This window comes from Chaetodon trifascialis, chromosome 9, assembly GCF_039877785.1.
Source record: "Chaetodon trifascialis isolate fChaTrf1 chromosome 9, fChaTrf1.hap1, whole genome shotgun sequence".
Classification (NCBI taxonomy): Eukaryota; Metazoa; Chordata; class Actinopteri; order Chaetodontiformes; family Chaetodontidae; genus Chaetodon; species Chaetodon trifascialis.
In genome coordinates this window covers 12,957,064-12,983,887 of record NC_092064.1, presented here as the reverse complement: position 1 = coordinate 12,983,887, position 26,824 = coordinate 12,957,064, and the positions used below count along the sequence as shown (strand labels likewise).

Below are 26,824 nucleotides of genomic sequence, written 5' to 3'. Positions count from 1 at the left end.
CGGGGCCGGGTTGCGGGGGGAGCAGTCTGAGCAGGGACGCCCAGACTTCCCTCTCCCCGGACACTTCCTCCAGCTCTTCCGGGGGGATCCCGAGGCGTTCCCAGGCCGTGTCCTGGGCGTGTCCTGGGTCTTCCCCGGGGTCTCCTCCCGGTGGGACATGCCTGGAACACCTCCCTAGGGAGGCGTCCAGGGGGCATCCGATAGAGAATGCCCGAGCCACCTCAGCTGACTCCTCTCGATGCGGAGGAGCAGCGACTCTACTCTGAGCTCCTCCCGGGTGACAGAGCTCCTCACCCTATCTCTAAGGGAGCACCCGCCACCCTGCGGAGGAAACTCATTTCAGCCGCTTGTATCCGGGACCTCGTTCTTTCAGTCATGACCCAAAGTTCATGACCATAGGTGAGGGTAGGAACGTAGATTGACCGGTAAATCGAGAGCTTCGCCTTTCGGCTCAGCTCCTTCTTTACCACGACAGACCGATACAGCGACCGCATTACTGCAGCCGCTGCACCGATCCGCCTGTCAATCTCACGTTCCATCCCTCCCTCACTCAAGAACAGGATCCCAAGATACTTAAACTCCTCCACTTGAGGCAGGAACTCTCCCCCAACCTGAAGGGAGCAAGCCACCCTTTTCCGGTCGAGAACCATGGCCTCGGACTTGGAGGTGCTGACTCTCATCCCAGCGGCTTCACACTCGGCTGCGAACCGCCCCAGCGCATGCTGAAGGTCCTGGCTCGAGGTAGCCAACAAGACAACATCATCAGCGAAAAGCAGAGATGAAATCTGCCGGCCCCCGAACCGAACCCCCTCCGGCCCCTGGCTGCGCCTAGAAATCCTGTCCATAAAAATGATGAACAGAACCGGTGACAAAGGGCAGCCCTGCCGGAGTCCAACATGCACCGGGAACAGGTCCGACTTACTGCCGGCAATGCGGACCAGGCTCCTGCTCCGGTTGTACAGGGACTGTACAGCCCTCAACAGGGCCTCCAACCCCATACTCCTGGAGCACCTCCCACAGAATGACGCGAGGGACACGGTTGAATGCCTTCTCCAAGTCCACGAAGCACATGTGGACTGGTTGGGCAAACTCCCATGAACCTTCAAGCACCCTGTGGAGGGTATAGAGCTGGTCCAGCATTCCACAGCCAGGACGAAAACCGCATTGTTCCTCTTGAATCCGGGGTTCGACTATCGGCCGGATTCTCCTCTCCAGTACCCTGGAATAGACTTTACCAGGGAGGCTGAGGAGTGTGATCCCCCGATAGTTGGAACACACCCTCCGGTCCCCCTTTTTAAAAAGAGGGACCACCACCCCAGTCTGCCAGTCCAGAGGCACTGTCCCCGTCTGCCACGCGATGCTGCAGAGGCGTGTCAACCAAGACAGTCCAACAACATCCAGAGACTTGAGGTACTCAGGGCGGATCTCATCCACCCCCGGCGCTTTGCCACCGAGGAGCTTGCGAACTGCCTCAGTGACTTCAGCCCCGGTGATGAATGAATCGACCTCCAAGTCCCCAGTCTCTGCTTCCTCTACGGAAGACATGACAGAGGGATTGAGGAGATCCTCGAAGTATTCCTTCCACCACCCGACAATATCCCCAGTCGAGGTCAACAGCTCCCCACCTCCACTGTAAACAGTGTTGACAGAAAGCTGCTTCCCCCTCCTGAGGCGCCTAACGGTTTGCCAGAATTTCCTCGAGGCCGACCGGTAGTCCTCCTCCATGGCCTCCCCGAACTCCTCCCTGACCCGAGTTTTTGCTTCTACAACCGCCCGAGCTGCCGCACGCTTGGCCTGCCGGTACCCATCAGCTGCCTCAGGAGTCCTATGAGCCAACCAGGCCCGATAGGACTCCTTCTTCAGCTTGACGGCATCCCTTACTTCCGGTGTCCACCACCGGGTTCGGGGGTTGCCGCCACGCCAGGCACCGCCGACTTTACGGCCACAGCTACGGACAGCTGCATCAACAATGGAAGTGGAGAACATGGTCCATTTGGACTCAATGTCTCCAACCTCCCTCGGGATCTGGTTGAAGCTCTCCCGGAGGTGGGAGTTGAAAACTTCCCTGACAGCGGGTTCCGCCAGACGTTCCCAACAGACCCTCTCGGTACATTTGGGTCTGCCAAGTCTGTCCTGCTTCTTCCCCTGCCAGCGAATCCAACTCGCCACCAGGTGGTGATCACTTGACAGCTCAGCCCCTCTCTTTACCCGAGTGTCCAAGACATACCGCCGAAGGTCAGATGATACGACTACAAAGTCGATTATTGACCTCCGGCCTAGGGTGTCCTGGTGCCACGTGCACTGATGGACACCCTTATGCTTGAACATGGTGTTCGTTATGGACAAACTGTGACTAGCACAGAAATCCAATAACAGAACACCACTCGGGTTCAGATCGGGGAGGCCGTTCCTCCCAATCACACCCCTCCAGGTGTCACTGTCGCTGCCCACGTGAGCATTGAAGTATCCCAGCAGAACAATGGAGTCCCCGGTTGGAGCACTTTCCGGTACCCCTCCCAGGGACTCCAAGAAGGCCGGGTACTCTACGCTACTGTTCGGCCCGTAGGCCGAAACAATAGTGAGAGACCTATCCCCAACCCGAAGGCGCAGGGAAGCGACCCTCTCGCTCAGCGGGGAGAACTCCAACACATGGCGGCTGAGCTGGGGGGCTATAAGCAAGCCCACACCAGCTCACCGCCTCTCACCGCGGGCAACTCCAGAGTAGAAGAGAGTCCAGCCTCTCTCAAGGAGTTGGGTTCCAGAGCCCAGACTGTGCGTGGAGGTGAGCCCGACTATCTCTAGCCGGTACCGCTCAACCTCCCGCACTAGCTCAGGCTCCTTCCCCCACAGTGAGGTGACATTCCATGTCCCCATAGCCAGAGTCGTTGTCCAGGGTTTGGGTCGTCGGGGCCCCCGCCCACGACTGCTACCCATTCCACATAGCACCGGCCCCTTCTGATCCTTCCTGCGGGTGGTGGGCCTACAGGAAGGCGGGCCCACGTCGCTCCTTCGGGCTGTGCCGGCCGGGTCCCGTGGGCAAAGACCCGGCCACCAGGCGCTCGTCTGCGAGCCCCAACCCCAGGCCTGGCTCCAGGGCGGGGCCCCGGTGACGCCAATCCGGGCGACGTACGCTTCCTTGATTTGATGTCTTTCATAGGGGCTTTTTGAACTGCTCTTAGTCTGACCCGTCACCTAGAACCTGTTTGCCTTGGGAGACCCTACCAGGGGCATTAAGCCCCGGACAACATAGCCTCTAGGATCATTCGGGTACTCAAACTCCTCCACCACGATAAGGTGGCAGTTCAAGGAGGAGAACATGAAATATGACCTAGGAAAACTGAGCACAATGCACAAGTCTGAACATTTAAGTTAAACACTAAATACCTTCTGAAGTACCTTCTGAACCAAACTATTCCAAATCACTGCTGTGTGAATAAAGTTAGTTGAGCTCTGTGGTGGAGTCTAAATGTCAATCTAACTGTTGTTGCCAGGCTTAGACTGTTGGGGGGTATTTGTTAGTCCAAAGGTACATGGATTCACAAGCCGGCATGGACTCCTGTTGATATAGTGTCAATTAGGGTGTGTTGGAAGTCTTTTCAATTGATTCACAGGATGCAGACGTAAAACATACACGGTGCAGAGCCTTGTTTGACGTGTTTCTGCTGTATTGTCACAGCATGGGAACTATATCTGGAGATTTATTTCATGGGTCAATAACCATTTGAAAAACCTATTTTTTCAAAATAATTGTTCGTAAAAGCAAAACCCGAACTTTTAATGGATTCTCATAAAAGTTTTGAAAAATGTGAAATAAAAAGGTGTGGACACATTTCAAACTTGTTCTCGCAAAATATGGCTATACATTATCATTTGTAATTAAAGATTCTGCACTGTTCCTAATATAAAATTAATAATCGATTGGATTTGACAGAAGCACAAAGAGCAGATTAGGAATACAAGTGCATATCTGTGTTGCTGACTTGTGATGTGCTGTTTTAACGCAGTGCATTTTACACTTGAGGCTTTGACCTGATGTTCTTGTCCAGCCTAAACTCTCCTAAAATTGTGCTGTCATAAGCTACCAGTTGCAGGGGAGCAAAATCAATTATTGGCTCGCCATAATGGATCTGTTTGGATGTGTGTTGTGCTTACAGGCTTTGTATGGATGTTGCTTGTAAATTGGTAAACTGTGTGCAGAAACACTGTACATGCTACATTTAATGAGACAGTATATCTGAAAACAATTCATTTTGGGATCCTAACCTCAGCCCTGGATTACCCATAGTATAAAGTACCTCTAGCACTGTAGTGTGTGCAACTAAACAAGTAACAGTAAAGATTACCACCAACCTGACTGGAATCAGGGTGCAATTGCAAAGGTTTTGCCACAGCCTCTGTTCTTTTTTCCAAGCTGTGATCTCCTCGTCTGATGATTGCCTTGGACTTGATGGTGTGATCGGGACTGGGTTTGGAACCTAGACCGGGGTCAAGACTTGTAAAGGTACTGGGATTCGAGCAAGGGTTGTTCTGTTCCTGGAAGCAGCTGACAACATCTTGAGTGCTCACATGGGTCTGTAAGTCTGCCTGTAAAAGAAGGTCATGAATGAAATATACATATTAGATCAACATTGTTACTTTCGTTTCTTCAACCTGCCTGCCTGAGTGTCCTGTATTTGGGTCTTTTTGAACTGTCAAACATAAAAGCAAACATATCAGTGAGGCGGTAGACTCTTCATCAGGAGTGTTGTCCTCAGTGCCTAGAACTTTTCCACAAATTTTCATATAATTAAATACATTACAAAGCAAGTTCTACATGCGCACTTATGATATGAAGCCACCATAGACAGCTGCCATGAACCCCATTTAGAGGGTACAACCTAATTATTTTAAGTGCCCATATCCACATCACCAGCATAACCTTGACAGTCACAGCGATGAACTCCATTTTATATTTAGCATATGCACCTTTATTTTATGTAAATGAAACCACAAATAGCCTATGCAGAATGACATTGGTAATGCACATCAGATGACAAAGCTGGTATCCCACCTCTTGTACATTGGCTTTACATTAGATCCCATTTTAACCACAAAGCAAACGATCTATTTACAAACTCCATCCAATAATGCATCGCACATAAACCGATCTTTTATTCCTCGAAAAATTCATTTACATAGAGTGTGATCAGATATCTCCATACTTACGGACAAGAGAAAATGGGAAGCACACTGCATGAGAGCTGATTGCTTTTCTCTATACCACAGGCTGAATTCATTACTCTGTTCCATTAATCACTGCACCAGCAGGGCTGCCGAGGTTTACCTGTCTGTAGACTGTTATCCTGTCCTTGAAGGTGTCCAACAGAAATGCACAGACAAAGATGGAGTCAAGGAAATGTGGAGGAACTGAGACACTTCAGAAAGACAGATGTGGAATTCAGGGGAGCCTCAGAAGTTACAGTATAATTTTGGTCATTTAACGATACATTTTATTGCCGGTTTTCAATCCTTGACACCTAGAAATTGGCCCTGTATCACCTTCACGGCTATTCACTACTGACAAGACGTAGCCCAGCTCTGCAGGACATATGCAATCTATTGAGCATAGAGAAAAGTTACAGCATCACATAAATCCTACAAACAACAAAATTAGTCTTATGAGCCCATTCAGTGCAGGGACATTTGTGGTCACTTTAGTAGTGATGAAACTTTTTGATCACTTCTTTTGGCAACAGTAGACATTTTCCTCTGCAGGACAGAAGCACAGTCCGATGTTGGCCATCTCCTGGTCAGGAGCTCTTGCCTGTGAATGATTCTGCATCTGGTCTTGAACAGTACCGCACAGTAATAATGTCATTCTGAATGGATGAATCTGTATACGCCCAATCTGGTAAAGACAGAGACTTGTTTTTGTTCTGAAATATCTCTGGTCTCATCAGTGATGAAAGCAGCTCATTCAGCGACACTCCATCCATGTGTTGAATTAGTTCATTCAGTATCTCGTGGGAGGGAACTTGCCCATGGCCACAAAATCTTTAAGAATCAAATCTTTGTCTGCAAACAATCCAACATGCCTAAGGACATTACTTTCCTCATCTTCACACCCTCTGAAGGAAAATCTTTGCCTTGCAAGTTTCAAGCAGTGCAGCTACTGAAGCCACCCTTCTTGCTGTTTTTCTCTCTGTTTTTGGTCACCAGCCAACTGTGCTTACAGGTGCACATCAATGGACACTTGAGGCCTTGGTACGCTTCAAACTAAGAGCTTGTCAGATCATCTAACAATGACTGAAACCTCCTTCCTGGCAGCAAAGCTGTAAGGGGCTGAGTCTGATATGTAACTTTTCCAAACATACAATCCAACAATCACACCAAGTTCACACAATGGCCAGGTGTGGGAAGATGTAAGAGTGGGTATGGCTTTGAACTTCTCTCTCAAGCTCTCATTTTTCATTCTTCAGATAACTTAACAGCCAATTGCAACACAGTGAAAGCCTTCAAGCACTGCCATTTGCAATCATAATCAGTCTGTGTTAAAGCAGTGCTTTGAGTTTATCCTTTTCTGAGCCAGAAGATAAGTATTGTGCACAGAACAACTGTCTTTCAGTGAGAGAATCTACTGTAGGGTTCAAACCACCACATGTCCGCATACAAGTATCAACCACATTTAAGCTGGGCAACCCCTACTACACCAGCTCCAGGATACTATTCAGCAGATGCAGCAGCATGTTTGAGTTTTTCAGGGGGCAATGGGAAATAAAATTTCCATTTGGGGCTCCACAGCATGCAAGTGATGGATTCTTTCTGCTTCTCAAGTGATCAGAGAGATAAAGAGGGAGAGATGGGTGGGGTTTGCAACAAGACAGAAGGCAATAAAACAATTTCATTACATTTAAATCGGCTAAATGAATCTGCTAATTTACATTTTAAATACTGCCGTAAAAAAATTAGCTGACATCAGATTTGTTTTGATACAGCATACCACACCCATCTGGTACTTCACACAGGTTACGCTAAATCAGATACCAAGACTGCTTTGCAAAAATTAATTGAACCAGGTCTGTGTCTGTGAGGATGAAAACATGAGCTGTTGAGGCACCGACGAAAGCCCCAACACACCATACAGATGAAATTAATATTCCTTTTCTCTTTCTGACCCCTCATTCGCTGTCTCTCCCTCCCTCATTCTTTCGAAGGCAAATGAAACAGGATTAGCAAATGAGAGACAGAGATGCCTGCGCCAGCTGCATGTGCATAATCCCCCGTCTTTATGTCCTGCCAAAATACACAGTTTGCATGTGTGTTTGTTCAAGAGTATGCATGTGTATGTGTTTGAAGGTGAGAGTGAGCTCCACCCATGCATCACTGAGTGACCATGAGGAGGGAAACAGAGATGAGCACTGAAGAGAAAGAGAAACAGAGCTGTTTCAATGTCTGTACTTCTTGTCTCCATCACTGTGCATGCCTTTACTCCACCATGGTGGCTACCCAGTTACATACTACTGTGTTGACCCAACCAGCAGTCAGGCAGCACATAAACACTGAACAGAGAGATGTCTACATAAGCTAAGCTACACTGCGTAAGGGCTAGTTAATTATAGTAGTTAACAGTATACATATATGTATACACATTATTACACACAGAGAAACACCTTTTGACTAAAAAATCACAGGATGTGTATTCACACAGCCATATCCATGTACACTCACAAAACACATGTCATAGCGCGGTAACTCTCTTTGTGAAAACTTCTAGATGAAAATAATAGCACCCAAGAAAACAATAACATGGGAAGAAGCTGGCAAAGTCATACACATCCTGTGCAGGGAAAAAATAGTACAGCCAGCAGAAAACAGAAGATGCACATATGCCAAGAGAACATGGAGTAACTACACAAACACACACACACACACACACACACACACACACACACACACACACACACACACACACACACTGAAGTCAGTAGCTAAAGTAAGAGGAAAAACACAGGAGCTTCTCGACTTCCAGAGCTGAAAATGGAAGAAAAAAAGGTGCTTTATCTCTAGTCACCTGCATGGCTGCAGCCAATCAATTAAGCTTGGTCTTGCTACTAAGTAGGGCCATAATATGGGTCACCATGGTACATATAGCAGTGGACCTGACTTGGCTGGCATTCTGCAGTGCTTCTGAAGCATAGAAAAGCAAAAAATAAAAAAAAAGTCTACTTAAGGCAGCAAATTAATGTATCTGATGTCAACTCCACAACAGTGTGTTTACTAGTTGGATAAAAATTCCTATCTCTAGTGACAGACACAAATACAGCTGTGAAAACTGAACTGAATAAAAAAAGAGCAATATTGTCTAGCTCAAATTTGACCTGATTCAAATTCAATTTGACATTTGACAAATATCACTGACATCAAATTTGAATATTTAAAAATCCATATACTTACAGGATGTTTTAACAACACAGCATAATCTTATTATGGGTATTCAGCATAGCTTTGGAAAGATTGGGCTCCCCTAATAAATACTTTGCATACATATTTGGTTCAATGGGCCATTGCTTTATAGATACAACCCAGTGTTTGAGTGTGTATGTCTGTGATGGTGTATTACTCCCATTGTGGGGACATAAATGTTACACAGTCGCGTTGCGAGGACTCGTCGTACTTGTGGGGACAAAATGCAGGTCCCCGTAATGTAAATCTTTAAATTTTAGGGTGAAGACTTGGGTTAAGGTTAGAGTAAGGTGAGGTTTAGGTTAAGGTTAGGGCAGGGGTTAGATTCAGATTGAGTCTGTGTGTGAGTGTGTGCATATAAGCGACCAGAATGAGCTTTTGTGATCAAGGCATTTGCTAATGAGGAACATCCTTTTCGTTATTTGCTAGTATGACATAGCAAACCTAAAACAGCACAATACACATTGACACACACATACACAGACACACATAGTTTGTCTGTGTGTGTGTACAAAAGTGAGGCTGAACAACGGGAAAGGGGAAAAACACAAGAGGTTGAGCAAAGTAGATTCTGTAGTCAGGGATACAAGAAAGAGCAAAGAAAAGAAAGAATTAGTGAAGCAGAAGGAGAATCGGATCAGGACAGATATTATTGAAAGTATCTGTGAAAGGGAAAGAGAGACAGAGGGAAACAGAAAGGAGATAGACTAGATGCACGTGGGACCATGCTCACCTGAATGGGGATCATTCTGTGGAGCTTCAGTGCCCCCTTCTGGTGAAATCTGGCAAAGCAGCCAATGCAGTAATCTTCTGTGCATTCAGCACACATCTGCAATACAGACATACACAATAAAGGCCGTGTGTGTGTATGTGCAAAGAGCTTGGTGTGACGATTTGTGTGTTCATAGGTCTTTTGGAAGTAGAAAATTTAAAAAAAAGTGATCATGTATGTGCATGTGCAGCACATGCGCGTGCATGAATCTGCACTGACAATCAGAAGCTTAAGTAATATTTATCAAAGATTTAAACCTAAAGCAGGATATTGTTTTCTTTTCTCTCACCCCAACCCTGCCAAACAAACTTTGACAGGAGAGATGAATATTGAAATGGATTCTCTGGCAGGATGCTGAAAGGTGTGTGTGTGTGTGTGTGTGTGTGTGTGTGTGTGTGTGTGTGTGTGCGTGTGTGTGTGTGTGTGTGTGTGTGTGTGTGTGTGGGTTAGGGTGCCTGGGGAGAGAGAGAAAGAGAGAGAGAGGAAGAGCATGGGAGAGAGTGCCTGTGTGTGCATGTATGTATTTATGCAATGTGTGTGTGTGTGTGTGTGTGTGTGTGTGTGTGTGTGTGTGTGTGTGTGTGTGTGTGTGTGTGTGTGTGTGTGTGCGCGCGCGTTGGGTATATGAGCGTGCGTGAGTGGATGCATCTTAAGGGAAGTCATTATCATATCTATCTGTGAGAATCCGTTCTTATTAGTGGAGAAAAGTCCTTGCATCAGCAGGTTGGGGAGACTGGCCTAGACCGGGTGGACGGAGCACAGAGGTGAGGACAGGAGGAGTGGAGAAAGACAATGAGACAATGAGAAGGGAGGATATGTGGAAGGAGGGGGGGTGTCTTAAAATTCACGAAACAACAAACAATAAACAAACAGCCACCATTTGTCTGGTTCCTTTCATTTGACGCGTGGGCTTCCTTTTCATTATGGCTCACGGTTTCATCATCAATACCATGTCAAATTCAGAAAGTATAGTGCGCTCTCTGAGGGAACAGTATGAATTGTACTTCTCCACAGTGGGGATTTCACAATTTTTGACAGCGTGGCATACATCTGGATCTAATGACTTAGAACATTCCTTCTTAGTCCCTTCCTTGGCCATTTGAGTAAATGTTATGTCTTCACCTGTCTTTCATCGCATATTGTAATAGACAATTGAAACAAGGTAATACAATGAACAAAACCATATACAAATTTATCATGTCGAGGTCTTACCATCCATTACTCCTGCTCCTTTCTTTTTACTCTTTCATCTCATCTTCTCCCCCTTTTAGTTCTTTATTATCAATTAATTAATGCATTTATTTGCAACACTGTGTTCATTCTTTTGCAGCCCTTAATTCCTTCTCACACATATCAGTATGTGACTGTGTACAAGTGTGTGTGCTGTGACATTGCCCTTTAATGGTCCAATAAAGAAGGGCCTCATTTCCCCCCTCAGGCCTGAGGATAAATTACAGCCACTCCCCAGGGACTAGGCATCCCTATCAGGCTGCAAGCGACTGTGCTCTCCTGTGCTATGCAGAAGGAAATGAGGTCCTTTTTTTGCCTGGATGACTCTGGAATACAGCACAAGGCTAGGCGTGCAGTGTGTGTGCGTATGTGTGCATGTGTGTGTGTGTGTGTGTGTGTGTGTGTGTGTGTGATTTTGATAGTCTGTGCCAGTGTGTGTGAGTCATAGCTTAAAACAAGCGCAGATGTCTACATGATTGTGTGTGCGTGTGTGCGTTTGTGTGCTTAAGTGCAGTTCCAGACAGAACGGCAGAGACAGTCATAATGCTCTCCATTATCGTCATTATTATAGGGCAGAAGGGCTATCCAAAACATGCGTGTGTCTGCGTGTGTGCGTGTGTGTGTGCATGAGCGGACTGTGTGTATTTGTGATACGTGCTTGCCCAGACTACTGTAAGCATTGCCACTGAGCTCATCACTATGGGGCACTGCGGGCACTGGGCCCTTCATTGCACAATTCAGTGCCATCATCATCAAATGCACTATCAAGCAAATTACCACATTACATTTTAACACAATGTGTGCGCTGCACTTAAAATAACTTATTCCACAACAAAAGGGACAGAAAAATGGTGGCTGTCAGCTCAATCAGTTCAACCCCTCTCCCTCTCTTTCCTTCCCTCTATCAATCTCTCTGTCCCTCATTGCTCTCATTCTCTCTCTCGCTGTCTCTCAGAAGCATCAGTTATTCAATACTAAACTGTGCTGGCTTCTGAGACATAGGATTGGAATTACAGAGGGATAGGGGAGCGACTGGTCATCAAGCATGTGCTTCTCAGCTCAGTTTGACACAGCCCATTATACACACACGCACAAACACACACAGTATGGCTTTTCATTCATTTCTCTCTCTCCCCCTCTTGTTCACACATACAGTTGCAGGCCACAGTCCCTCCTCCTGAGCAGTAGTGGATGAAGAGCGAGAAAGAATAAACAATGGTGCTCTCAGAGGTCTCGAGTATTGATGAACGGGTCCAGCTAAACTGTTATCAGTGCAAACACAAACACACAGATAGACCAACAGATAGGACAGCAGAGGAATAGTGAGAGAGAGGGAGAGGCAGGGAGAGGTGAGGAAAAAGACAGATGAACACATAGGATGGAGGAAGAAAGAGAGACAGAAACGAGCATGGATACAGCAGAGGGAAAAAGGCAGACAGGAGATAGCGGGCATCTTGATGAGAGAGGGAGATAACAACTTATGCGGGAGGAAGAGAAAGATGAGAAATATAGAAAGAGACGGAGGGCAGAGGGGACAGTGAAGCACCAGAAACAAATGAACAGAGAGGGAGATGGAGAGTGATGGACAGGTAGAAAAGAAGAAAAAAGTATGGAGAGAGAGATTCAGCATTTTAGCTTTGGAGGTCAGGTAATTGACTCCTGGGGACAGATGCACAAAACTCTACGTTGATTCAAGACCAAATATGCGTTCTTCAGATTTGTAAAGCGGCACATACGCCTACTCTGTTGTATAAATATCAGTGATTGTGGAACTGGACGTGCACAAGCTTCATTTCCACTGCCACGGTCAGCCACAAAGTGATGTAGACACACCTTTAATCAATCCTTTGTATTTTGGTGTCAATGAGGAGAACAGCAAAAAAGAAGTGCAATAGTGCTGCATCAGTGAGATTCTCCTACAGCACCTGAACAGCAGAGCATGACCATTATGCACAGCTGTGGCTATTTATAGCGCCCAAACCATTAACTAATCACCTGTACACCATTATCACAGTGATATCTCAATGATCATATCAAGCATGAGAAGGCTGATCAATGATTCATTGATACTGTACATATTGACTGAAGTAAATCAGAGTATTTATTAAATGGCCTAAGCAAATAATGTTACACAATGAGCTTACATCTCTCACTTCATATTTCATGTCCACCTCTTCACATAACCTGCAGCTGTCTCTAGAAAAGCATGTGTATGCCTGTCCTGAAGTCTTTGTGAGGTGTGCACATTCTCACTGCGCAGTCTTCCTTTCGAAAAGTATATATGTGTGAGAAATGGCGTGTGCATGGTTTTGTGCGTGTGTATCGTGTATCGAGTGTTAATTTGTGTGTAACTCATCAGTATAAGGTATCAAAATGCATCAATTAGTGTAACTTGATCCCTCGAAAAATGCAGATTGTTTTGTCTTTTAACATTTTCAGCCATACAGAGTACTGTGTGCGTGTGTGTGTGTGTGTGTGTGTGTGTGTGTGTGTGTGTGTGTGTGAGTGTGTCTGTTTGTGTACATACTAGTCCAGCACTCCTGACTTCACACTGTCCGCAGTATCTTCCTCTCAGCCTGTTTTTCCTTGTCGTCCTAATACCAATGGTAGGGGGTGGAGGTGGGGGTGGTGGCTGAGGTGGAGCTATACAGAGCAAGTACACTGTTGTTAAGACTTGGCAAGAGGATTTCATTAAATACTTTTAACATCTGAATCATATTCATGTAACTGACTCCCTGCCTAGCTCAACAACAAAGTAGGGATGAACAGAGTCTGTTAAAAATAATACATACACCTAAATTCCACAAGAAGTCTACCAGTGCTTGTGGTTTTTGTGCAAACAAAAACACATGCTTATACAACTAGTTGGAGTTTCTGAGCCACTGATGTGAAATGTATTATATGAAAAACAAAAACAAACAAACAGGCCTTGGTTGCATTAACTGCTGATGTATACATTTAACAAATATCAGCATATAATTTTGAACCATTGTGATTCAAGATAGGATTCTGTGCCTTAGGCAATGCTCAATACATTAATAATCCTGCCAAGGTTAGCCGATGGTCACTGAGATCAATCTTAAACTAGCAAACTCCAAAGTCTGGCACTTACTGAAGTAACTGTGACCAAGACACTGAACTTTCACCAGTTCCCAGGGTGTTACTCTGTACTGTAGCTATTGTTGAATGCTAACCTGCATGCGCTGCATAGAGAGAATTTCAGTGCAGTACAGTGTATCAAAAGACCAACAGTTCTTGAGCACACATTTGTGTCAACTCTACCTGGTGCATGTAACCCACAGCTGAAGCCCAGGTTATATCTGTTAAGTCCTCACCTGTCAGTGGTTCATCCTTCAGCACTCGGATCTTCACCTTGCCTGCTGACAGCTGCGGAGGAGACAGGGAGTACACTGGCGACAGTTTGTGGAAGCTCTCACCTGCCAAACAGTCCTGCACAGGCGTTTTTGTTTATGCATGTATATGTAGGCGTGGGTATGTTTTTATATATGAACTACACTGTGCTCCTTATCATTTGCACTTTTACATCACTGGGTATTAAATGTGCAGACAAAAACTTGTTAGACATGAGGTTCTTCAAATTTAGTCTGTGCCATAAATTGACTTAATTTATTCTTGATTATATTAGTTATATTATAGTCGCCTTTCAATGAAAATCTGTTTTTTTATTCTACCACCACCATTTAACAGCAGGGTCTGTCCTCTGCTGAAACTGAAATGCTGAGAATTTCATCTGCCTGAGAGAATTGTTTTTTACTCTCAGGCAGATGTAACCTTTAGAAAAGGAGTCACTTTTTTTCTCATGTAAACATTACAATTTCTCCCCTGAGATCCAAGGCACAAACTTCTCAAATCAAGGGTCGGGGCGCAAAGTGCAATTTTAATTCTGCTATGCTCAACATGCTAAAACAGTAGTGGTAAACTTTTCACAGATGCAGGCAGAAGGCCCATCCACAGCATACGAGGAAACGAGAATTAACACATCATCCACAGATACATAGACAGACTTCTCTTGTACCCTTTCAAGCCTGTTCTTGTTCTTCTCTGCGCTGCTTGTTGGACCAGTGCTGGTTAAAGAGCCACATTGTCCAGACTTCCATCTAAACCATCCAGAATGCCTAAACAGACAGAGACAACGGGAGAGGGAGAGTGTTTTCCTCTGGCAACTGTAAATCAACAATCTTGAAATACAACCCTGTTGAACTTGAGAAGCATAGTTAATCTACAGTATCTTAGCTGCGATTTCTAAATATGAAGAGAGGAACTGTGATTGCATCTGTTTCACCCCTTTGATTTGTTCATGCTTCTTTCTTTCATGAAGACATATTTTCCACATCCACAAAACACTCATTCTGATATTCATTCTACATTAGAACATTTAGAAGATCTGAGAACAGGAGCTGAAAACATAACAATGGAGATCCTTCATCAACAACAAAATGCAACGAAGGGACACACATTGAAACACACAGAAAAAAATGTCTTTTCAAATAATTTCCTATCATATTGAAGACTTTGGTATAGCCGTTCACATAGTATGCAGTATATACCAATAAAGCACAGTGAATGGAGGAGCAATGTGCGGATCATTATATGCCCACATTAACTGGAAAAAAATAAAACAAAATCATTCTTAAACTGTGTTTGACTTGGAAGATTTAGCATAAATTGCAATGCTAATTACTATTCCCGTATTTTCAGTGGGGTTTAAGTAACGGCAAGATAGACGTAACAAACCTCAGAATTAATGCAATTTAATCCATTGAAGGACTCAAGGAGACTGAAGCCTTTTAATAGCAGTGTCAGGCTTTAGAAGAGGAAAAGGAACCAGCGTCAAGAAAAAGAAACTAATATCAGCATGAAAAAGGCAAAACAGAACCACAAAACTAAATCCTAAGTCCCTCTGGCTAAATCCATGGGAAAAAAATAGAAAATAAATTAAGAAAATCACTTTGTTCGATTAGTCTGAAAAGAGTGTTTAATTCATCATCGCCAGTCCTTGTGTTGTTAAGAGGACTTAAAACAGCGAGAAAAAACACTTTGCCACATGTCTACATATACAGAAGAATTTGGCCTTGCAAACATAAATTCTGCACATGTACAATGTCATAGCAACCTAGATTGCATAATTCAGTCTAAAACCAAAACGATGTTTTCCATTTCACTGTAGACAGTAGAGGTCTGTTGAACTTCACACATAAAAGTAGAACACGAGAGGTTACAGGAATTAGCCCTACTCAAACGTAAACACACACAGAGAAAGATGCTGATGCAAATACAGGAACATGAATGCAAATGTGCACACGTGCATATGCACAAGTACACTCATGCAGGACGCTCCTGTCAGCTGCAGAAAGTGAAGAAATGGAGAGGGATCCTCATTTGGATGGGAGTTATTCATGCTCATGTTGTTGAATTATTTATGCTATTTATGCTATTGTGATGTCTGGCTGTCTTTGAAAGAAGTTTATTTTGGATTGAGTTGGCAGCCTGTCAAGACACGCGAAGTCTAACTCTGTTTGTGTGTGTGTGTGTGAGAGAGCGTGTCTCTCTCTTTCTGTGCATGTGCATGTGTGTATGTGATGGCAAGAGTTGCCAACACCCCTGACGCCATTTCTGTGCTGTGCTGACACTGAGGGTGGGCGTCAGGTAATCACCCTGGTGACATCACCTTGGCAACTGGACTGTCGCTAGGGGAGACAGCTGAGGAACACCCCTGTCAGTGCAGGATGACAGGGTGTCCCCTCAGGACAGGCGGCCTGGAGAGATAAAGAGTGTGTGTGTGCTCGTGTATCTCTGCGGACTTTGCATTAGCAACAATCTCATTATCTAATCCACACAGAAAGGCATCCAATTACACCCACACATAAACGTATGAGTAAACACACACTTCACAATAATAATAGCTTAAAGTTGTTTTTAGAAGCAGACAAGATGCAGACACATTCCTGCAGTCAATGCTTCTCTGTCTTACAAGCACACAAATATACACGCACACACTTCCATCCCAACCTATTGCATGGACTGTCCAACCTGTAAACTTTAATCAGCACTGCCAAAGTTCTTTTCAACACTTTTAACTAACAATAACAGCATGAGTATGTGTGCGCATGTGAGTTTGTGTGTGTTTGTGAATGAGAGAGATAGAGATAGAGAGAGAGAGATTTTGTTCAACCAGTCAATGCAAGGCCAGCAATGCAGCGAGAATAACATGAAGTGATCTGACTGCACCTGTTATGCAGAGGAAGAACACACACACACACACACACAGACACACACACACACACACACACACACACACACACACTAATATCACACATTGCTGTGCACCTTTCACTGTCTAGTGGGTGGATAGCAGATGACATCCTCTGAGTCACAGCTTGCATATTGGAAACAAACATCAAACGCGACACCTATTGCCACCTCGTCAAAAAACATTTCTTCATCAAAGTCAAAGCGGAAGGAACACAGAGAGGAGTACAGTTTCACATTAGCTTGGAGCAAGTTCATATTTCTAAATGATAAAAAAAAAGATATATTCAATCAAAGGAGAAGAGACACCAGGGTAAAGGCAAACACCACCTGTCTTACCTGGACACACTCATGTGTAACACAAGGACATGCACACGGCTATCACCTTTAAGTGACCCATCTCACCCAAAGGGAGAAGTGACAACATCTGCGTCCTCCACGCACACACACACACACACACATACACACACACGCAAACACTTTGAAGTCGAATGCCAAAGTAATCGTGTCCTCTCTCAATTCCCTCTCTGCAAGTGTGAGACAAGAAGACAGGGCAAAAACAGAGAGGGTTGAGACAGGAGAGAAACTTACCAGAGGCGAGAGATTCAGACATAGAATCCTATAAACACAGACACTGCGACAGTTTAGATTGTGCTAGCTATGTTCACATTATAACATTAGTTCATTAGCAAACAAACTACTGCTGTAACTGTAATACAACACCAAAAGCAAACACATTGATGGTGTTGCCTATTATTTTATTTGCAATATTGCTAGTCTCAGGCCTAGAGAACTAACTACATATTGTGTGAGTGCATCACCTGCAGCAGCCAGGAGCTGTGTATGAGAGCGTAAGACAGTGAAAACAACTGACAATCATGTATGTATGCACACAACATACACGCTCCAGCACGGGTGCTGGTAGGAGCCAAATGAAACAAATTGAACTACACATATCGACAAAAAAAAATGGGGGGGCGAGGGGGCACAAGAGCTAATATAAAGGAAATCATAGCAAATAGACAGCAGCAAAGGAAGCGGAAAAAGGGGAACCTCAACTGTACTTTTAGATAAGGCGAGAGCTAGTGTCTGTAAGCCGCGTAGGCCTAAAGACAAAGCTACATTAAATCTGCGATTCAGGCAGGCCAAACAGAGAATGATGTACTGCATTTGCCCCAAGCCACTGGTCTGGCTTTATTATCGCCTGTGTACCCTTCACAAACTGATTATACCACACCTCCTCTCAGCAAACTGAATTTGTTCAGCCATTCTTTGACTGGGTACGCAAGAGTGCGTGTAGTCCGACTCTAAGACAAAGACGAACAATTCATCTACTCCAGCAGCTCTGCGATCTTAGAGAAAAGCAGAGAGAGAAAAGCGGAGTGGTGCATAACATAGACACACAGTACACCGCACAGCCTGAGCATAAATCACAGCTTGAAGATCTTCAGTAAAGACTTGTCAAAGATACACCTGCATGTCCTGAGAGGAAAAGACAGGTAAGGGAGGAAGCTTAGAGAAAATCCAGGTAACCTTCACGTCAGAACAGGTGATAAACCGCCAAACCTCCCATCCTCCTGCTTTCTTCCACGTCAGTCAGAAAGGTACTGATGAAGAACTGTTTCCTCTTTTTCATTAGAGGTGTATCAATTAATTGATTCCAACTGTTAAGCTGAGTTTCACATCCAAGAGACTGCTGCATCGGCGCACACAGCTTTCAGATAAAAGCTGGGAGGGAACAGCAGATACATTCATGTGGAATTCAATTGTATAGGCTTGACAGGACCTCATAATGAAAATGTACTCAATGACTACTCCTCTTCAATCCGAGTTCATGTGTTTTCAGCTTCATTACATTGCCTACAAATGCTTCTTCTACCTTCTGTCATCATTTGCTCACTGTGTCGACTGAATGTTCAAGAATCTCGACCAACAGACAGAATATACACAACAAAAACTGGTTTTGGAGGTATGGCAGTAAATATAAAAGGTATCACAGCTAATCTTCTGACCCATCTCAACTTCCACAAAGGACTTGCAGTGAGTCCTTGCTTCCCTTCTTCCTCTGTACCCAGAAGTTCACTGGAAAAGACAAAGGTGTTAAATGTTCCACTGTGCTCTCCCTGACAACAGCTCTGCAGTCAGGACTAATTAGCGACACCACTGCACATGAAAAACAAATCAGCAAAGTATTAGTAATCACAATAGCCTGTCTGAAAAGAAAGGTTGACTAATTTTCTTTTGTAAACAGAACATCAAAAGAAATAATTCCAAATATGTTACCAGTTAGCTCTCAGCCACATCATATCCAGAGTTCACTATTTCATCTGTTTACACTTTGCAGTTAAATCAGCCGAGTCTTTCTCCTTCCCTCACACATTCCCTTTCACACATGCAAACTTCATCTATCTTTCTATTTCAGAGACATACAGTAGGGCTTAAGCAGGATTCCTGTCCTGTAGCGGACTTGCGTGTCTTGACTGATTAAGGAGCTCGAGACAGACAGAACTAAAACTAAAGTGTAGCACCCTCTGTAACCGGCAAAGTGTTCAAAAACACACAAACAACAAAGTGCCATCATTTATGGAGGACTAGTATCAAATGATACACGCAGGCAGCCATGCACACATCTTGTCGTATCTTAGGGCTGGTGGAGCGGTAAATGTTGCAGTAGTTCAGTGTGACAGGAAACACTGTGTTTATGTGCTTATCGTTGTGTAGCCTGGACAAGAAGGCCCTCTCTCCATACTGATGTATGGCTTCTTAATTAGAGCTAGGCCTCCACTCTGCAACAAAGCAGTGCACATACACAAGGACACACACACACACACACACACACACACACTCCTAAAACAATAAATACATTAGCCTAATCTGCAGTACGCATTTCCTTGTTTGTTTGTGAACCAATGGAAATAGATCATGCATTATACTGTATGTATGTATTGATATTTTTTTGCGTGTGTGTGTGTGTGTGTATGACTATTTAAAGGAGCCTGTGTGCAATTTATGCACTCTGCCTCTCCCTAAAACTGTCCCCAAGTTATGTGCTCATATATTACAATATACACCTCTATTAAGCTGTTCTCCATAACTTCACATTGGGTAACACATCTCTTCGTTATCAATGAAATTAGGTGAGTTGGGACGAGCGAATGAAAAAATCTTATTAATGACCAGTGTTTGCTTTCATTCTGCAAATTAATTTCCTGCTCACAGAGGCTGGGATGCCCCTCAATCTGAATTTGTGGGATAACAGTCACAGGAATGGGTCAGGTGCATACTAATATAATGGGGAGAAAAAAATTAATTCTATTTGTGTATGTGTGTGTGCTTGTGTGTGTATTTGAGAGAGTGACTCACTCAGGATGTTTATATTTTAATGGTTTTATATACATAGACACACAATTTTGCATTGTTTGTGTGTCTCTGCATGTGTCTGTTTACTACGTCTATGTTGTCCCATTATATTTAAGAACAGTTAAGCCCAATGTCCAGTCCTTATCACGGTCCAAGAATTGTTTTTTATTGCTAATTACTGAGTACACAGTGTGTGTGTGTGTGTGTGTGTGTGTGTGTGTGTGTGTGTGTGTGTGTGTGTGTGTGTGTGTGTGTGTGTGTGTGTGTGTGTGTGTGTGTGTGTGTGTGAGTGCATGAGACAGACTGTGATGACGCCATCTGTCAGTGTGACAGCCTGTCTATATAATTCATTCACACTGGATGCCCATGAATCAGTTACAGTAGATGTGGCCCTTTGATAGCCAGTACACTGACGTATATCTACAACCTCGTGATAGACAGCGTTTATCACTAGAAATGTGCCTGCTTTTCTACTCTGCCCGCTGCTGATCATCAAAACAGAATCACGGATAGAACATAATCTCTTTTGTCATGATGACACCTATCCTTTGTCATTTGAGAAGCGAGATCTTGGAAATAGCAAAACAGTCCGTTTCCACTGCTTATGATGAGGGCACAGTGACTCAGGCAATTTCATTACATGCAGGTCTGGCCTTGACAAATGGAAAACAAATCTACCTCAAAGACAGCATGTGTTTCCTGGCCAGTTGGCCAGTTTATCCTAGACATATGTGAATATGATGCTATGGATTTGGGGAAGGCCTTTCTCAATTTGTCTTCTTGTCTGTACTGTTCTAAGCCCACATCTAGCCAAGTACAATCCAAATGACAATTACAAATAGATTGCATTGCATCCTCCTGCTCGCGGGAATTTGGACTCCGAGATTGAACTTTCCAAGTCCCATCTCCCAAGAATGCAAGTCTGAACCTGCAGTATTCTGTACTGAGAAAGGCCTAATGTTTATCCACATCTTTTTTTTTTTCAGATGACAGACTAACAACTCAATTCATAACTGAGGGTTAGCTGCTTGTGATCTGAATGCTCACTGAACAATATCATGGGAGTAACATATGGCTCGCATGTTTTGTAGTGTGACATTTACAATTACCTCTGGAACAGCACACATAACTGTGCTAAAACAGAGCTTTCAAAGACTTCTCGCCTTTATCAGTGATTTGTGTAATGTTCGCCCTTGCCACTGCTTTCACCTCTCAAAATGAAACCGAGAGGTATTTCGAAGAATAAATACAAGCATTTGCTGGGCAACACCACACATGTTGCAACAGAAAATCTGCAAGCCTCTGTGAGTCCCCTGCCATTACTCTGAAGAGTTGTGACAGCTAATGTACAGCGTGCTGTAAACAAATTTAAGCCTTACTGAAAATACAGTGGCAATTACAGGGGCCAAACAAAGAGCATGTCAAGCAGATTACATCACAGATAGGTACAATCAGGACCTGCAGTTTTGATTATGATTGGGAAAAGTAAGAAAAGAACTATTAAAAATAAATGGGGTACATGAATCAATACTTGTCATGTGGTAGGATTTTTCATTATACTTCAAATTTGAGCATTACATGCTTTCTTCCTCCTTCATTTCACTGTTGCTTATTGTTATGTGCTCCATCTGTGCTTACCCTCCCTCCCTTGAACGTCTTTGACGTGTGGGGAATATTGTTGGCCATCGATTCCATTGAGGGGAAAATATGAGTACAGTCACATACAAGTTGTTAGGACCAAGTGTCTGTAGGGCTCCACTGACCTTTAGAAGAGCCCAGTATGTGGGCATGAGCCTACTTCATCTATGAGCAGCTTTTTCAATTCTCTGACTGCTCCTTTTTTCCTTCCCAGGCAACCTTTCTTTGACCTTTATAGGGAGAGAAGTCATCGACCTCCCTCTCTCTCTCATTTAGTCTCCTCCTCCATCTATCTCTATTACTCAGTGTCTCTACTTTCTTGTTGCTCTTTCACAGCTGCTGTAGTATTTTTCCTGCCTTCCTATCTCCCTCACCGACTCTTGTCTCTCCATTAGTCACCTACTCTGTTTCCTATGTGTTTAGCTGTGACAGTATGGACTTCATTTTTTTCAGCCTCTACATTAAACTTCTTATCTGCCAAATCACTGCATTCATCCATCAGTTCCTCTTGCTTATACAGACTTTCCCTCAGCAGCCCCCTTTCCATTCAGCTCTTCCTCTTCCTTCTTTGTCTTCTCTGACCCTTCTAATTTACCTGCACTAATTCCTGGACTCTTTTCTCCCCATTTGTCTAAGGATGTCAATCTTAGCATTTTTTTAAGATCTCACTGGCAGTTACTGGGACCAAGACACTGGTAGAGAGCGTAGAGACCTGTTGCTGGTGCGCTTTACAACATTAGATTTCACACAAGTCGAACCACAACAACAGAGTAATAACCCTGAAATTCCATGAGATGGAGCGCAGACAACACACGGAGCAGTACAATTGTCTGTGTAGATGAAAGTAAAATGAAACCTGATTCAGGAATATGAATCTCCCTCATCTGTTTTTTCTGTTGCAGCTGCCGTAGTCCATCCTGAGTATACTTACTCATTACACTTGCTCTCCTCTCTCACTCCCTCTTTCACTCACCCTATCTCCTTCTTCTGCTTTCTAATATCTTCTGTTCTCACCTTCCCACTCAGGTCTTCCCCTCTCTCCTCTTAGCTACCTCTCCCCCTCCTTTCACTGCTTTTTCTAGTGCACTAACTGCAACACTGATACTCACCTTCTCTCCTCCTTCTCTTTACTCATGCGCTCTTTCAGCTGTTGCAGTTTCTCCTCCATCTCTTTGCTGTCCTGGGCAAGAGTCACCGTCTCCATGTGCAGTTCCTGCAGGTTCCTATGGCAACATACACACACACACACACACACACACACACACACACACACACACACACACACACGCACACGCACACACGTACACACACGGTATATGCAATCATTCAATAACAATCTATCATACAAATGACCTACTCTGTCAGATTGGACAGCCAGGCTTTCATCAATATGTTCAATTCATCTGCTGCACTAGCGGATCCCTGTTGCCATGACTCATCAATACTATAATCAATTAACCACTGGATCGGGATACCACCAAGGCAGACATCAATTAAGTCAATTACCTGTTGGCAAATGAGAAACTATGCAGGAGACTGAACTCAAGCAGTATGAAGAAAACAAATAAACTGCACTGAATCAGAATCCAGGTCAGATGATTAACTTGCCGGAAACTCCATTTTGTCAAATACTCGTTGTCTGGGCAGAATTTGAATGGGAACAGATGGAAACAGTATGGCAGCCAAGTAACCAGAATGGGCTTCTACCTAATGACTTAAATCACATCATTGATCTTATCTCATCTTACCTGGCATTGAGCTTGACGGATTTGGCCTTGTTGTTAGGAAGCACCACAAAGTCATTTAAATTCATGCCTCTTCTTTCTGGGGGCTCAGGTATTCCTACCGCGTCCTTCGCTGGGCTTTTTAGAAAGAGTCTCTTCTGCAATAAAAACCAACAGTAATGGCATAAAACTGGCTATCACGCTGGGCCCAGGCTAAATCACACACAGCCATAAATGAATACCGCTGCAGTGAAATGAGCAAAATAGCAGGGACAGATTTGCTGAGATGTATACGTAAGAGGCAGTTAAAACAAGCAGTCTTGTGTGTTGAAATTGTATCTGGCAGATTTGTATGCCTGACAAATGGCTGGTAACTCTTTTAGGCAGTAAAAGCCAATTATCCAGTCAGCCAGATATTATATATTGTTATAATAGCAAGGCAGCCACACGTGCTGTAGTTGATAGCAATGTGGCATTAGGTGGAAGTGATTAGCTACTGTAACTTTCGCTCAGAGGCAGTAACCTCTTAACAAAGGGCCTGACATTTCACATGCTAGAACCTATTTGAAACTTTTGCGACTGTAAAACAGGACAGTACAATGGAAACCTTAATGAGAAGTCAGCTTTGCATGATGCCTACATAATAGAGCTTTTTCTGGAAGGGCACCTTTGCTTGTCTTAGCTGGAAAAGCACAGGTGTAAGTAACATTAGCCATGACACATTTACAGTAAGTGCTCCTTGAAGCTATACCAGTAATCCATTATACGCATCATCAGGGAAAAACTAAAGGACACAGCTTCAAGAACTTGTAGTATTATAACTGCTGGTGCTTTCCCTGCCTTGATGTGTAAAGGGTCTATTGTAGACATTATGGTGACAGACACACTGTGGCATACTGATGCATTTAGTTCTTCTTGACAATAGCAGCTTTCAAAGCTACAGCTTCTATATAGTGATGTCAGGTGAGGGAACAAAACTCAATGGCAAACACAGTTTTTGGCCAAGAATACATCATCTTAAATTCACTCCCGTAGTTCAGTTTTTTTGGGGGGAACAAATGTGCCAAAAAGGAAAATGTGGACTAATGTGACGAAATTTTGCTGTCCCTCAAGGAAAATATATCATTAGCTTTAGCTACCATTGCTAAACACTAACTGTTATGCAAACGAGCGTTTTTTCTACACAGCATTAAACAGGAAGTAGTTCTTGTAAAGAGGAAATTGACTAAAGCTTAAGTCACTGATGCCACAGGTAAACAACTTAAGTAACTTTTCAGAACAAGTGACAGACACAAGAATGAAACTGATAGCTAGCAAACGTGAAGCTAAGCGGGGCTTGTCACGCTACGTTCGTCTCGGTACCTTCACTTCACGTACAGCACGTAAACGGTCCACACTGCTGAAAGTAGTTCCGTGACTTACCTTATGTTCCACCTTAGTTTTTCCAGTTTGTGAGGACACAATCAATCTTTGTTTTTTTCAGCCTGTTCTGCTGTCATTAAAGTAAAGCGAACATCTCAGTAATTCACGATTTGTATTACAATGTTTCAGGTTGTCGCCGGCGCCATGCTCCAGTCTCTGGGCTCGGGGTATTTCTGTTGGGTTAGCGTTACTATGGCAACCTCCGCCTCTCTCGCGATAGATGCAGTTGATGAGTCTCGCAGAGGTCGTTTCGTTTCTCGTCATGTGTTGTTTGAATTTTGCCTTTCCTGAATTTGTTCGACTGTTTAAAAGAATTATAGCGCGCTTTTATTTGTTGAGGGAATAAACATCAGATTCAAAGACATCAAGTCCCCTATTGCCTCAGTAATCGTGGGCAGCGGGAATTCCCTTCTAATGAAAATCCTCATAGCATCAAGATAAATGTTATAGCTCTGATTGGAGCTTTGAACCCTTGTAATGTTTTTTTTTTTTCATCACACTTCAGAGTAGATTTTAGTCCTCCAAGATTATGTTGTTTAGATCTTTCATGTTGACAATCATTAGAGATCAGAAGCGAAATAATTTCCCATTCGTCCCATAAGATAAATGTGCTTGAATGAATTTGTTAAGAGGCATACATTGTGGATGTGTGCCCACAAGAGTGCTCATGTTTGTTTGTGTACAGGAAAACTGAGCCACCATGTATCTGTATATTACATAAAAGTCTACAGTGTATATGTAGATGAGAAATCTTGATTCTTCAAAAGCCAAAACGCCACGGGAATAACAAAAGACTTGACATGATAGTTAACTATTCACACTTCCAGGGTGATTTTCATGCAGTCTCGTCAATTCAAAGGGTAAAAGTTTACTTTACATGTAAGAGAGAGTACTTTACATGTACTTTACATTACATGTAGAGTAAGCTATTGCTGTAACATTAAACTTTTCAGAAAACATTATTTTTTGCTTATTATATGTCTCTGAAGATTCCTGCATCCAAGCCTATGTGCCTAATGGAGGAAACCCGAACAGATCCAGAGGATGTGTTTCTGCAAACATGAGTCTGTCTGCTTGTCTGTCTGTCTCTTAAAAGCGCAGCCAGGCAGTCATCCATCCAGCCCTCATCTGTATTCCAGGACAAAAGAAACTTTCTGACACTGTTGCAAAAGGACTCCTCTACTGCAGGCCATGCCCCTTCCATTGCTACTTTTTGCCATGTCTCTATCCTTCCTTGCCATCCTCCCCACCATACCACAGGACAATTATGGCTCAGCAAGCAGTGAACACACCTCCACCTCATTCCTAAACCCTGCTTTCTCTCCCCTCCTCTCCCTTTGTCTCTCTGACTCTCTCTCTCTTCCTCCATTGTTGGCGTATGACCTATTGCTCCTGCCATCAGGGAAGTGTGGGTGTATGACTTATTGAGCGTGTCTGTGTCTGTGTGAGTGTGGATGGTCATTTAGGGTCATGACCCTCCAGCTGGATTCTGTCTCTGCTGCTAAACAGTGACTTTCTCTCTCTTCCCCTCCTTCCCTCTCTCCCTCCTTCTCTCTCTCAGTTCTGCCTGCATAGACAGCTGGGCATGCAGTAGAATACCGATGAAGGGCCAAGTGAGAAGAAGCGAGAGAAGGAGTAAGAGAGGGGGTGAGGGATATAGAAATGAAGGGTGGAGGTGGGGAGGAGGGAATAGCGAGAGGCCAAAAGGCACATGGAAAAGCAATGCAAGAGAAAGAACAAGAGAGCGACAGAATGCATGAAAGGAGGGATACACCAACAGAGCAGTTGCAGGAAAAGGACAAGCATGCTGTGAAATGTCAAGGCTATTTAATTCATTAGGAGGCAATGATTATGGCACTGTACTGAATGTCATCTGCTGGGTTAAACCTTCCTCAGCGGCCTCATGCTGGATATATATTGACTGTTTGGCAGTGGTTGGAAACCTTTTAGTAATGACAAAGTGGTA

The 26,824-nt window shown here is 44.0% G+C and overlaps 2 protein-coding genes across 2 annotated transcripts in view; one reads left to right on the top strand and one right to left on the bottom strand.

Moving 5' to 3' along the window:
• LOC139336549 (zinc finger B-box domain-containing protein 1-like) overlaps positions 1 to 23,542 on the bottom strand; it is a 36,961-nt gene extending 13,419 nt beyond the window's left edge. The window contains exons 1-7 of the mRNA XM_070970686.1: positions 23,461 to 23,542; positions 22,822 to 22,935; positions 14,481 to 14,580; positions 13,780 to 13,831; positions 12,972 to 13,087; positions 9,176 to 9,271; positions 4,438 to 4,584 (exon numbers count right to left, since the gene is read on the bottom strand). Of these exons, the coding sequence (XP_070826787.1) occupies positions 4,438 to 4,584; positions 9,176 to 9,271; positions 12,972 to 13,087; positions 13,780 to 13,831; positions 14,481 to 14,580; positions 22,822 to 22,935; positions 23,461 to 23,525 (690 nt within the window). The 5' untranslated portion in view covers positions 23,526 to 23,542. The remainder of the gene's footprint in view (positions 1 to 4,437; positions 4,585 to 9,175; positions 9,272 to 12,971; positions 13,088 to 13,779; positions 13,832 to 14,480; positions 14,581 to 22,821; positions 22,936 to 23,460) is intronic.
• serpini1 (serpin peptidase inhibitor, clade I (neuroserpin), member 1) overlaps positions 1 to 26,824 on the top strand; it is a 225,508-nt gene that overhangs the window by 119,263 nt on the left and 79,421 nt on the right. The window lies entirely within an intron of this gene.